The sequence below is a fragment of the Lucilia sericata genome, unplaced genomic scaffold (assembly GCF_015586225.1).
Source record: "Lucilia sericata isolate MDLA Ls3-8-SP2 unplaced genomic scaffold, ASM1558622v1 Contig000377F_arrow, whole genome shotgun sequence".
Lineage (NCBI taxonomy): Eukaryota > Metazoa > Arthropoda > Insecta > Diptera > Calliphoridae > Lucilia > Lucilia sericata.
Window position 1 is genome coordinate 141,118 of NW_023994396.1, and position 12,616 is coordinate 153,733.

The 12,616-nt window shown below is 30.9% G+C and overlaps 1 protein-coding gene across 4 annotated transcripts; it reads right to left on the reverse strand.

Moving 5' to 3' along the window:
* Nucleotides 1-121: 121 nt before the first annotated feature.
* Nucleotides 122-10,709, reverse strand: LOC119604270 (WW domain-containing adapter protein with coiled-coil homolog). Of its 4 annotated transcripts, XR_005231502.1 has the most exons (15): nt 9,969-10,690; nt 6,642-6,675; nt 5,827-6,235; nt 4,940-5,222; nt 4,459-4,872; nt 4,312-4,387; nt 3,796-3,881; nt 3,623-3,715; nt 3,078-3,553; nt 2,812-3,014; nt 2,266-2,747; nt 2,032-2,201; nt 1,362-1,489; nt 1,083-1,281; nt 122-202 (listed from the first exon to the last, which is right to left on the reverse strand). XR_005231502.1 is itself a non-coding variant. In XM_037956776.1 (14 exons), the coding sequence occupies exons 3-14, from the start codon at nt 5,923-5,925 to the stop codon at nt 1,203-1,205; spliced, it is 2,589 nt and encodes an 862-aa protein (XP_037812704.1). In that variant the 5' UTR covers nt 5,926-6,235; nt 6,642-6,675; nt 9,969-10,690; the 3' UTR covers nt 1,065-1,202. The 4 variants fall into 4 exon arrangements, 3 of the variants coding, with proteins under 3 accessions (XP_037812704.1, XP_037812705.1, XP_037812706.1); XM_037956776.1 differs by lacking the exon at nt 122-202 and having other exon boundaries at nt 1,065-1,281; XM_037956777.1 differs by lacking the exons at nt 122-202; nt 5,827-6,235 and having other exon boundaries at nt 1,065-1,281; nt 9,969-10,709.
* Between the last annotated feature and the right edge of the window lie 1,907 nt (nt 10,710-12,616).

The window sequence follows — 12,616 nt, forward strand, 5'->3', positions numbered from 1 at the left end:
TTCTTATTTATATTATTTTTTTTTTTTTTGTTTTGTTTTTTTATGTTAATAATATAATAAAATTAGTATATAATGTAATAATGTGCTTACTTACAATGCTATTAAATTATTTATGTTTTTATTTATTAATGTTGTATGTTTTTTCCTTTTTTTGCGTACTTTTTTTTGTTGTTTTTGTTTTTTATCTACAAGGTGTAAAAAACTAAGATTATATTAATTAATTAATATATTTATTTATATATTATATATAAATTGTAAGAATAATAATAAAAATAAAAAACTAACTATAAAGAAAAAAATATATTTATAAATTTTTTTAAATCTTTTTTTGTAAAGAAATAAAATAAAATTAAAATTAACTGCTTTAAAAAAGCAAAAAAAAAAGGAAAATAATCTACAAAAGAAAAATCCAACAGTTTTAGTTAACTGTGTGTATAAGGTAGAGTAAATTATTATAGAGCAATTATTAATAAAATTTGTTATATGTTTTTCTAAACACAAATTCTTTTTAAAATCATAAATAGTTTTTCAATTTCTTGGAGAGTAAAGTCAATGCCAGGCATTTAACAAGAAAAAAAAAATAGGTTAAAAAACATTTATTAAGTTAAATTTGTAAATAAAAATTAGTAAAGAAAATGCTCAACAGTTTTTAGTTTTTGTTTTTTAGTGCGAGGGAGTAAGATCGATCCTAGACAGTAATTTTGTTAATGAGTGTAAAGGAAAATGAATAGCGTGGTTTAATTTAGTGTGTCTCTTTTTTTAGTATTTATTTAAATAATTTCTTTTTGTTTTGTTATTTTTATAATTTTTGTTTTATTTATTATTTATTTTTGTTTTACTTTTTGTTATTATAATTACGGTTTTAAATATTACTATACTTATTCATTTCTATTTATTTTTTCTTTCTTTTTTTTTTGCATATTTTCCTTTTTTTCTTTCTTGCAGTTACTTTTATTTGTGTTACTATTTCCATTTCTATTTCCTTTTTTTATTAAAAAATTTTTTGCTGAATTGAATGCAGTTTTTTTAATGTAAATGGTTCTTTTTTTCTTTTATCTATTGTATTGTATTTATTTTATTACCTCAAAACATTATATGGGGCACATTGCATTTAGCATTTCTTTTTTTGTTTCATTATTTTACTTTTTGTTTAAACAGAATCTCTCTATTATTACGCCTTAGATTGCTCTAAAAGTAATTGGCTAAAGATCATCGGACATGAATGAATTTTGTGATTTTGATTCTTCTATTCGACGTATTTGTTGGCGCAAATACATGATCCTAAAATAATAAAGATGAGGGGAAGTTAATTAAAAGGTAAATTTAAAAGGTGTAGGAGAGGGCGTGGGGAAAAAACTTACTTTTGTTCTTGCAGTGTGGCTGTTATTTCAGTTATTCTAACTAAACTCCTCGCACATTTCAATTCAGCCGACACTTTTGTACACTGTAAATCTCCATATAAATGTGCTTCTTCTGAACATTTTTGCGTCTGAAATAAGAATGTTAAAAAATGATTGTCATTTTAAAAAATTTAATAACTTCGATATAAAAAACACTTCAGTGAATATTTCTATGAATCATGTTCGTCAAGCTGTTATACCTTATTAAAGTCACTAGATACATCACTTTAGACATCAATATACATAACAGAAAAGTACTGATTCAAAATTCGGTTACGAGTGTTGACTAATACAAACTAACAAATAAAATTTATTAAAAGCTTTTAGGAAAGCTACAAACTTTGATCAATTTTTAGATAGACAATAGTCTATCTCGGATTATACTCTAGTTTATAATCTAATCCAGAGTGTAGTTTATAGTCTAGTTAATATTCTGGACTACAGTCTATAGTCTCGACTAGTCTAAAGCCTAGTCCAGATTATGTACGAGACTATAGTCTATATAGGCTAGTCTATAGTCTGGACTGGTCCATATTCTTGATTAAGAGTCTATTCTATAGTCTGTACTATAGCCTAGTTTATATACTACACTATGGTCTGAACTTTAACATCTCTAAATCATTTATCTTACCTGTTTTTCTAATTGATCTGCTGCCCAATTGGTAACGTGTGTTATTAAATCGGCTCTAAAATACTTGCTAAGTTTTGTAGAGATTTCGGGACCTTGCGAGCGACCAGCTTGTATTGAATTGGAAACACAACTTTGTAGCGTACTTAAAGAAGCCGACGATGTACCATCCACTAAAGAATGGAAATAAAATATTAAATAATTTCATAAGTGGATAAAAAGTCAATAGTTACTTACATTTTCTTTGTTGTTGTTCTAATGATGAATTACCACTTAAATCTAATTCCTGTGTAGGAGTCGGTGGGCCCTCACCGGGTATTACTCCCATGCTACTGCTGCTGCCGCCAACGCTACTACCGCTACCAATTGCACCGCTTATATTAATATTGGGAGTAACAGATAAACTCGATGAGGAACATAAAGCATTGTTGCCACCAACACTAACAATTCCCCCAGCAGCATTGAGAGAATTAATGCCAACATTGCTATTGACGCCACCATCGACAGTCTTAAGTCCATAGGGATTAGTGCAGGAATATGAGGAGACCATATTAACACTACCTCCACTGCCCACATTATTTGCATGTGTCATAGTCATAGAAACAGCACCGCTACTGCTACCCGGGGCAGACGATGTTATGGGACTTTTACTATAACCCATGGGAGACATGCCATGAGAATGCGTTAAATTGTATAAAGGTGAATTCAAAGCATTTTCCCTGTTTTTTAAGAAATAGTTAAAGCTTTGGGACATATTATTAGAAAGAATTAAGAAACTCGTACCTTAAATTCATAACCTGTCCAGCGGCAGCATGATTATCACCAGCTGACGAGGAAATGAGATGACCATCTTGTGTATTTAAATGATGATGATGCTGTTGTTGGCGCATTAAATGTGTAGGATCTTTAGAACTCATTTTTGGGGGACCAGGTGCATTTGAATTGAGATGATGATCCCCTTGATTCGATGACGATGGTATAGTGGACTAAAGAACAACGAAGTGCAATTATTTAAATTAAAAAATCTTTTTAAATTAATATTAACTTACATTGGGCGATCCTATCATGTGTGATTGATGTTGTAACGACGTTACCGCATCTAATTTTCTATGATTACTGCTGCCGCTGTTGGGCAAAACACCTTGTGTTGATACCGCTGGCATATTCGACGAAGCAAGACCAGTTGTGGGCAACATCGTTGCACCACCGGCAACAACTCCTGAACCACCTACGGCACTAGCGGCGGGATTAGCACACGTCACGGCATAGTGCATAGATGATGACGCTACACTTGGTGTTGTGGCATTGACAGAGGAAGAGGTCATATTACTAGAGGCATTGGGATGTGAAGCTAAGCGTGGCAACGCATTAGGCAAACCCACTGTTGTTGACGGCAATGCTTGGTCGTTGTGTTGATTGCCACCGCCATGGGTTGTTGGTGTGCCAGTCAGTGAATAACTGGCCTCAGATGTGGGCGTAGAATCGCCTGGACTAATGTCCATATCGGCATTATCAGCTAAGCGAGCTGTTATAGAGAAAAAATAATTGCATTTGGTTATGAAATCTTGGAAAGTAGTAGTTACTTTAAACTTACCATCTATACGCCTTCTGTGATTTGGTGGTCCGCTATCATTATCATAGTTCCACCTCAGTCGAGAATTGCCACGAGAACTGGAATGTTTGTATGCTTAAAGCGTAAAGAAAATCAAATATTTATGGTCATTTTATGGCAAATGTGTTTTTGTAGAAATCTGTAGAAATCCTTACTTGATCTGGAAAAGCGTTCTTCGCGATCTCTATCGCGTTCTTTGTCACGATAATCCTTTTCACGGTGTTGATCACGCGCCAGATTACTATAAAATGTAAATGTTATTTATAAAGAAAACAATACTTATATTGCAAAAATCTATGGTTTATTACAATAACAATTGTGAACATTTTGAAAAAAATTTCTTGTTATGAGAAATTTGTTTTCTTTTTTGTAACATCAGTGTAAGTTTTTTATGGATTTATTGTTTTAACATAGTGGCAAATTGATGTATAACTTTACTATTTCTGTATATTCGTTATTCTTTGCGGTTGATTGCGCAATTCATTAAACATTTTGATAGATTTTTAATCGAAAATTTCCGTGACATACAGCATATAAATTAAAATAGAAAGATATTCACGGAATTCAAACACTTATTTGCCAGATGGTAATTTAAATTAAATTGAACAAATTTCCCTTAAATTTTACTTTTAATAATATCTAAATATACTGAAAACATTTCATAAACTTACCGCTCACGTTCAACCCATTCCTTTGGTTTCTCCCACTGTGAGACTTCTGTTTTACAATTATAATAATACATTTTTCCTAAAACAACAATAACAACACATCTTATTAAAGCATAATTGTAAAAGATAATAAAATAATTTTCTACATACCCGATGAACTAACATGTTCACTCCAATCACCACATCTGGCAATACGTTCACCACGATCATTACGTTCGCCACTGCCTCCACCACCGCCGCCACCACGATCTCTTTCACGATCATCTCCACCACGATTACTACGATCTCTATCACGATCCCTTTCACGATCTCGTTCACGATCACGTTCTCTTAAAGAATCTCTTTCACGTTTGCTGTCTCTTAGATCACGATCTCTGTCACGATCACGTTCTCGTTCACGGTCGCGGTCATCGGAGCCAGAACGTTTATCGCCACTACTGCCGGAAGAACAGAGCTTGGCTCCGCTACCACTGCCACCACTGGCGCCACCACGTCTATCAATCCTGTCATGATTAGTGCGATGGGATTCAGAATCACGATCACCACCTCGACGATCGCGTTTGTCTAAACGAAATCAACATTTCTTTATAACATATCCTTAATGATTCCTTTCTATTCCATAACAACTTACCTGAATATTTATCCTTTTTATAAATATCGCGTTCGCGATCTCTCATTTTTTGTATGTAACTGAAACGATCGCCACCACCTCGATGATCACCACGATCTCTAATATCGTGTGAACCACCGTGACCTCTGGATGATGGTGAATCTATTTCAGGTGACTGTGAACGATACGATGAACTATTACCATTATTTAATGGTCCACCACCGCCAGCCGGGGAAAGGTCGCGTTCGCGATAATTCGATGAGCGATCACGTTCATAATCTCGTTTTGAACTGTACTTGGAACTCTAAAATTGCAACAAAAAAGATAACAATAGCATATTAAATGTTTTATATCTAAAAAAAAAACATTTAGAGAAAAATGTAAAACTTGAAAACAGAAAAATACATAATTAAAAATGTTTCACAAATATTTTCATCAAACTAAATGAGTAAATCATTGTTAATCATGTATTTTGTATTATTAGAGAAAAAGAAGCATTATTTTTAATTTAGAGCCAATGTGTTTTTAAATAAAATGAATTTTAATCAATGAAGACTAATGTTTTAAAACTAAATAAGAAAATTGTTGTTCGTTTAATAAAAACAGGAGACAAACATATGAAATTATGATAGTGCCAAAGAGATGCAAATATTTTTATTGATTTTTTTGTATATATTTAACAACAAACAACATGTTTGTGACCGAAAGAATTTGGAAAATAATTAAAAGAAAATATAAACATTTTCGTAATTTTTATTATTTTTAATTTTTGTAGGCAAACATAAAACAAAACAACAGAACATTAATAATAAAAATTAATTTTGTAAGCAGTGTAAAAGGTATCGTTTTTTTAATATTTTTATTTATTTTTTTTAAACTTATTTGATCCTCTAACGACCACTACTTACATCTACGATGCGACACAGTCCGACAGCAGCAGCATTTTTATTACACTCAGCTGCCAGTGTTGTTGTGATATCAAGTGCAATGCTATTTGTGGCAGACATAAACTGTACGGGAGTGGGTTTTCGAGGCACCCGCTCGTTTTTAGAATTTGTGTCTTTTTCTTTCGTTTGTTATTTAGTTGATGGGGCGCTTCGTATTTGTTATCTTTGGTTAATTTTGGTTAGTTCGAGTAGTAGTGTTTGTTTAACTTTGATGAAATGATGACATTTTTTTTTTTACAACAATACAATAAACAAAACTTTTGATGACTACAAACAACAACAAACAACAAATGAAGTGATTGCTATTAGGAGCTAGGAGTAGGAGCAGTTGCAGTATGCTTTTGGTTTTATCCTAATTCAGCCTGTTTGTCTTTTGATTGAATTTAAAATGTTTAATTTTAAACAGTTTTCTTTTTTTTTAAGTTCTTATAATTTGTATTTAGAAATAAACGAATACATAAAATTTGCACATTTATACAAAAATTTAAAAATACAAATATAAAAATTAAATTTAATTGAGAAAAATAAAGAATTTAATTAGTAATAGAATAAAATTAAAGTATATTTAATTGATTGTATTTAATATGATTTCAGAAAACTTTGGTTTTTCATTATTAAAAATACTTTATTTTATTATGAATTAAATAATTTTTATGTTTTTTGATTGCTCTAAGAAAATGATGATTTTGTTATAAAATTAAAACAGAAATGCTTTTTTCATTCAAACACAGACTAAAAACAAAAATTAATTCCCAACAATTTCAAATTCAACTCACCTGATACGAATGAGATTGATGCTTCTCAAAGTAGCTGAAATAATAGATAGAGATATGTTACATGAATTCATTTGAAAAATTTAATATATATTTTTGGAAAATAATAAACATTATTTTAAAACTTTTCCAATTTGGTAGAATTAAAAGAAATTTTAAAGAATATTAATATTTTATTGTTGTCATAATCTGCACTAAGATTTATAATCACCAGTTCTCAGGATACATTGACGCAGTTATTTAAAATTAATAGCTAACAATATAACTTATTTGTAATAAAAACTGTTAATTTCGTTTTCAAATATTATAAAAGATCACAATACATTTTTAAAAAGATAAAGATATAAAAAATGTAAACTTGGAAATATCATCAGAACTTTTTCTAAAATCTGTAGTTTTAAAATCAAATCAAAATCAGAATCTTTTAGAATCATAGTTAACATTGTTAGAATCACTAAAGAAGAATACTGTAATTCTAAAGTACATTTATGTTAAAGAATTGAATAATTGTTGAAATTCAAATGGATAAAAAATATTAAATAAACAATTTAAAAGCTTTGTTTTTTTTATATGAAATTGAATTGTATTAGAAGAACAAACAATACATAATCCTTTATACTTGATACCTTGTTAGTTAACTAAGTAAACTATCGATAGATATAAAATCATAGATCTTGCATTGACAACCTGTTAATTTACAGAGTAAATTATCGTTAGATTTTTAATCAGTCCATACTCAGAGATACTCTCGATTGTATAAACATTTTATGTATATAACTGAAACGGTTCCAACCAAAATGAACCACATTGACTTCTGGATGATGAGGAATACATTTTAGGTTATTGTAAACAATAGGATGTCTTATAATCTTAACTTATTTCCACCAGGGCCAGACTGTAAAGGGTCACGATAAATATATACAGTTTTAAATCAAACTGACACTCCGACTTAAGATATGATCTTTTTTGAAGTCATGGATAAACATCTCAGAAGTATAATTTAGTTTTGTCAACAATAAGTACTGCCTGGGCTATTCATATCAATTTTCAACATAATTGTATTCTAAATTACTTAACAGTATCATTAAGAGATTCTCGATTTTGAGTGAAATAAAAAGGAGTTTATTTACGTTACTTATGATTAAAGGGAACAATATTGCTGGGGTGTGTATTGTAGTATTAGACCTTTTGCGTATGATTAATATTTGAAAGTATGTAATAAAATGTAACTGAAACGTTTCTTCTGTTTGATGGCGAATCTATTTTAGTATATTGTGAAGAATAGGATGTCATATTATCTTATTTTATTCACCAAGGCCAGCCTGTAAAGGGTGAATATCGTGATAAATATAGACAGTTTTAAATTATCCGTCGTAAGATGTGCTATTTTATGAAGTCATATGCCTTTAGATGACTAATGTATTATTAAAAGGAACAACATATTGCTTGGTTGTGTATTGTAGTATTTAGTTCATTTGTGTATGATTTTATTATCATTTCAAATTTTACCTTTAACCATTAGTCAAATAGCCAGCGTACAGTGCTATTTCTGTACCTTTTTAGTGAAAAATTCTGATACAAACAATTAGTACAATGTGGAAGACAGTAAGGCAGCCTTAAGTAGGCCAGCGTTTCTTTAATCTAATTACAATTGCTAAACCTATAATCTTAGTCAAAACTGTGGACAATCAAAACGATCCTATAGTTGTTCTTATAAGTTATCGCTGCTTTTTCTGATGGTGCTGAGAATTTTCATATTCACAGACGGCCCTCGGTTCGATTCAACATCGAGGTTCATTTCGGATTGCAAATACATGCTAATTAGTGGCCTAATTGGACCGTCTTTATTGATCATATTGAAAAGGCTATTACGACTTAATACTTGAATAATCGAATCTATAAAGAATTTTTTCGCATTTGGCAGAGATACGACTCGAAATTAAAAAGGTTACTGATACATTTCTAAAACAATACTTAAAATCTATAGGTACCTTACTCCAAAACTAGGTATAGTATGGAACCCGTTTGGACCCAAATGAGCTATTCTACGAGGTTAACCTAATATAACCTAGGTGCATAACCTAACATAACCTAGGTGCATATGTCACAAAGAACTCAAGTTATATAGTAGTTGGAAATATTGTTTAGGTTTCAAAAAGCAATGAATGAACTATGAACTTTGTCACTAAATACTTAAGTACATTTATCATATCTAAATTATTAGATTCTTCTAAAGATACTACTTGTTGTCTACGTTTTTCTTAAAAACAAATTTAAATCATTTCCTAATCCCTCCCACAAATTACAAAGAGTTAAGCTCTTTACACAAAAGATCAGAAAACTAATGAAGACATAGTACAAATAAATTAAATTCTATTTCCTTACTGGTACTGTTTACAAAACTATTCACGAGGTTTAATTGATAAAAAATAGAGAACACAGAAAAGAAAAATAATTATTTACCGCATTTTGAAAAGGAAATGAGAGCGAACAGCAGCTACCAGCAAAAACTAATAAACAATTAGAAAATGTTTATTAAGAATAGAAACGTCGTTGTGGATGCAGACTGCATAAGATGACGATAATGATGAATTTAGTATTTATGCCGACGACAGCTCTGGTGTGTGTGGAAGCAGTTGAAGAGATTTTTGTACGAAGGTGGCAGGCAGTAGCAAAATTTAATAAAAACATAAAATTGAAATCATGTACGAAACGGTGTGTGGTGCGGCGGGCAGCACAAAGGCAGAAGTAATCAAATACAAATTGTATGTATAGAGCTATACACAGACTCCACATACACAAGTGGAGGAGACACAGGAAAATGAAAAATAATATTTCAAACAGAGAAAAAAAATCACGAAATATGTATTATGGGGAAACCTCACAGTAGATACAAGTGAATTGCTGCAGCAGCAGCGAAAGAAGTTAATAATGATTATGCATACGAACGGAACTCATTAAAATGTAAATATTTTGCCTTTTCTGCTTATAAACACTACAAAATCACTAACTTCAGCATAAAACTTGTAATTTTCTTATTAATTTTTTCAAATTTCTTTAAATAATTTTGCTACACTACTTTAATTTTTTACTGCTTCTTATTGAGTTTTTTCTTTTTTGTGTTTTCCACCTAGTTGACAGCTCTGCTGCAGAGCTGCTTAAAGGTGGTGTGTATAAAAAGAAAAGAAATGACAGCGCTAGTTTGAGGTGAAATAATAAAAACAAAGCAAAACTGTAAAAAATGCTAGTTAAATGAAGGAAAAAAGAGAAAAATGCCGTATATATAAACTGAAGTCTAAAAAAAAACTTAAAATCATAAAATTTATTTACCCATCGTTCATGCGTTGCGGTTTTCTAGCATGCATTACCATCAATGCAAAGTTTACGCCACAATTTCCTTTCCTTTTTACGTTGTTGTATTCCGTCTAATTGAATATCCAAATTTTCAGACAAGTTTTTAATTTAATGCAATTGTTTCCTTTTGAGATTTGCAAAATTTCTTAATAGGCCCTGGTGCGATTGAATATTGTAATTAGGGTGGCCGAGTGCCGCCCTTTTCCCGTTGACGTTCCGCTGAGGCCCCTTGGAAATTTTCTGTTTGCAACTTTTCTATTAATCTTTGAATATTTTTTTCGGAATTTAATTAAATTCTTCTTCTTTTCAACGAAGGTTAATAGCAGCTACACCTTCTTTTCTTGTCATTCCTCAGCCGAGAAAAAGTATAAACTTTAGACGGCTGTGGAATACTGGAACGTGTTTTCTCCTCTACACTCGTCGTAAAGCGCTGTGAACTGATTTTCACGTCAATTGATTTTGATGTCAAAGACAGAAAGAAAAAAATTATTCAAAGATTTATTTATTTCTTATGCAGTGGGCCTCAAAATGTGCAAGCAAATAATGCGACAGACAATAAAAAAGAATTTGCGTTAATTATTAACAATTAATTACAAATTTTAAATGGTTAAAAATTCGAGTAAAATTTAAGAATTAAAATTAGAATATATTTTTGCTGTCGCCTCTACACTTGATGAAAAAAAATTTTTTCCTCTTTGCTTGTTTTTCTTTTATCTTGTCTTTCATGTACCGTGGTGAATATAGCAACTACGTGACGCCATTTTGAGGCGTTGCTACACCGTAGAAATGCCACTCTGCACTTAACAGGGTTGTATTCTTGTATGCCGTGACGTGCCTAATTCGAGTCGCTGCTTTTACTTCAAACACTTTGTGTTTGTAGCAAACACAAGATACGAAAAATACATTGCTGTTTGACAAGCCAGAGTTTCCTAGGTCGTCAAACAAATGTATTTTAAATGGGACATCAAACAAAATCTGGCCTAGGCGGGTGGTGGTCGGTCGGCTAGTGGTGACATGGTATATTATCACCTAGAAGCAATGGACGGACGCTGATTGCCGTATCCAGAGGTTACCACAAGGATACATACTTATTATTATTCCATTGATCTAGGCGGAATCGCTACCATACATCCATAATAGAGCGCGACTTCCCGGACTTAGAGGATATAACTTGGTTAGGTCGTCGTCTAATGTAAATGTTGTTTGGGCAAAATATTGATACTAACCATTGTGGGCTTTAGTCGACTTTAGATCCCTTATAATTATCGCACTATACCCAATAAGCATTGTTGCTAGAATTAAAGTTTAAAAGAAGTTTAATTCCAGTCAAACATTAAAATTTGAAATACACTTTCATTACACTTTAATTCAATAGCATTCTCCAGTGAAAAGGAAACTTGAATTCAAGTCGAACATTACAATGTTTTTACAGTATAATTCAAGGCACGAAATCTATATATAGGTATATATATATAAAATTCTCATCCTCCTCATATCTCCTAAACTAGAAAAGATACAAAAACAGTTTAAAGCTTATCGTCGTTCATTTAAAAAATAAGCGGACAGGTGTCTGGTACTTTTCCAAATTCGGCCCCTTTAGGGAATAAACGGGTAAAAACTGTATTTTGGTACTTTTTTGCACCCCATGTATCTTTTAAACTAGTGAAGAACAGTGAATAACTTGACGAAAAAATAAAAATATGAATTTAGTACTTTTCGGATATTCGGACGTTTACGGGATGAAAATTGTACCTATTTTTGGTACTTTTTTCATAAAACTTTGTTTTTGGTTTATTAACTTATACATACATATGAATACATAATAACGGGCTCCTACTACGATGTTGCAACTTTTCGGAATTGAATTTTTGTTTCGTTAATGGGAGAAAAAAAATTACCAAAAGGGGTAAAATGAGGGGTGAAATTAGATTTTATTCAAACACATTGATCCAGTTTAGATAAATTTTCATATTTAGAAACACTAAATATGCTAATGGGGTGTTATTTGGAACCCCGTTACCAAGTGACATTTTTTGGTACTTTTTCATTCTCCAACTGGTACTTTTTGAATTATTTATAATATTGAACCTAGTAACATGAAATTAAGCATGTGGAGCCCGGAGTTAATGAGAATCTATAAAAGGGCGCCCTTTGGTAATTTTTCGATCTCAAATGGTACTTTTTGAGTTTTCTATTATAATGTAGGTTCATTATAATAGAAAACATAAAACTAAGCAATCAGGGACTTGAGGGAATAAAAATTTAAACTGGAGTATTTTCTGGTACTTTTTCGTTCTTTAACTGGTACTTTTTGAATTTTCTATAATATTGAAGTTAGGAACATGAAATAAAATAGGTATTTTGGTACTTTTTCGTACTTTAACTGGTACTTTTTGAGTTTTCTAAAATATTGAATATAAAACATAAAATTAAACACGCATAAAAACATAAAATTGAACGAAAATTTAAAAATTATACTTTCTGTTACTTTTTTGTTATTTTACTAATATTTTCAGTATTTTCTATAATAGTAGTAATTGCATTCAAATTAACATTCAAATCTCGTTTAAATTAGATTTCGATCGAAATGTAGTTTATTTTACTGGATTTTCCATACAAAACAA

Coding starts and splice junctions, on each gene's coding strand:
- LOC119604270 (XM_037956776.1), bottom strand. CDS start 5,925: ATGTCTGCCACAAATAGCATTGCACTTGATATCACAACAACACTGGCA. Junction 3,015..3,077: donor ACATGATAGGATCGCCCAAT/GTAAGTTAATAT, acceptor GTTGTTCTTTAG/TCCACTATACCATCGTCATC. Junction 2,202..2,265: donor AGAACAACAACAAAGAAAAT/GTAAGTAACTAT, acceptor TCCATTCTTTAG/TGGATGGTACATCGTCGGCT.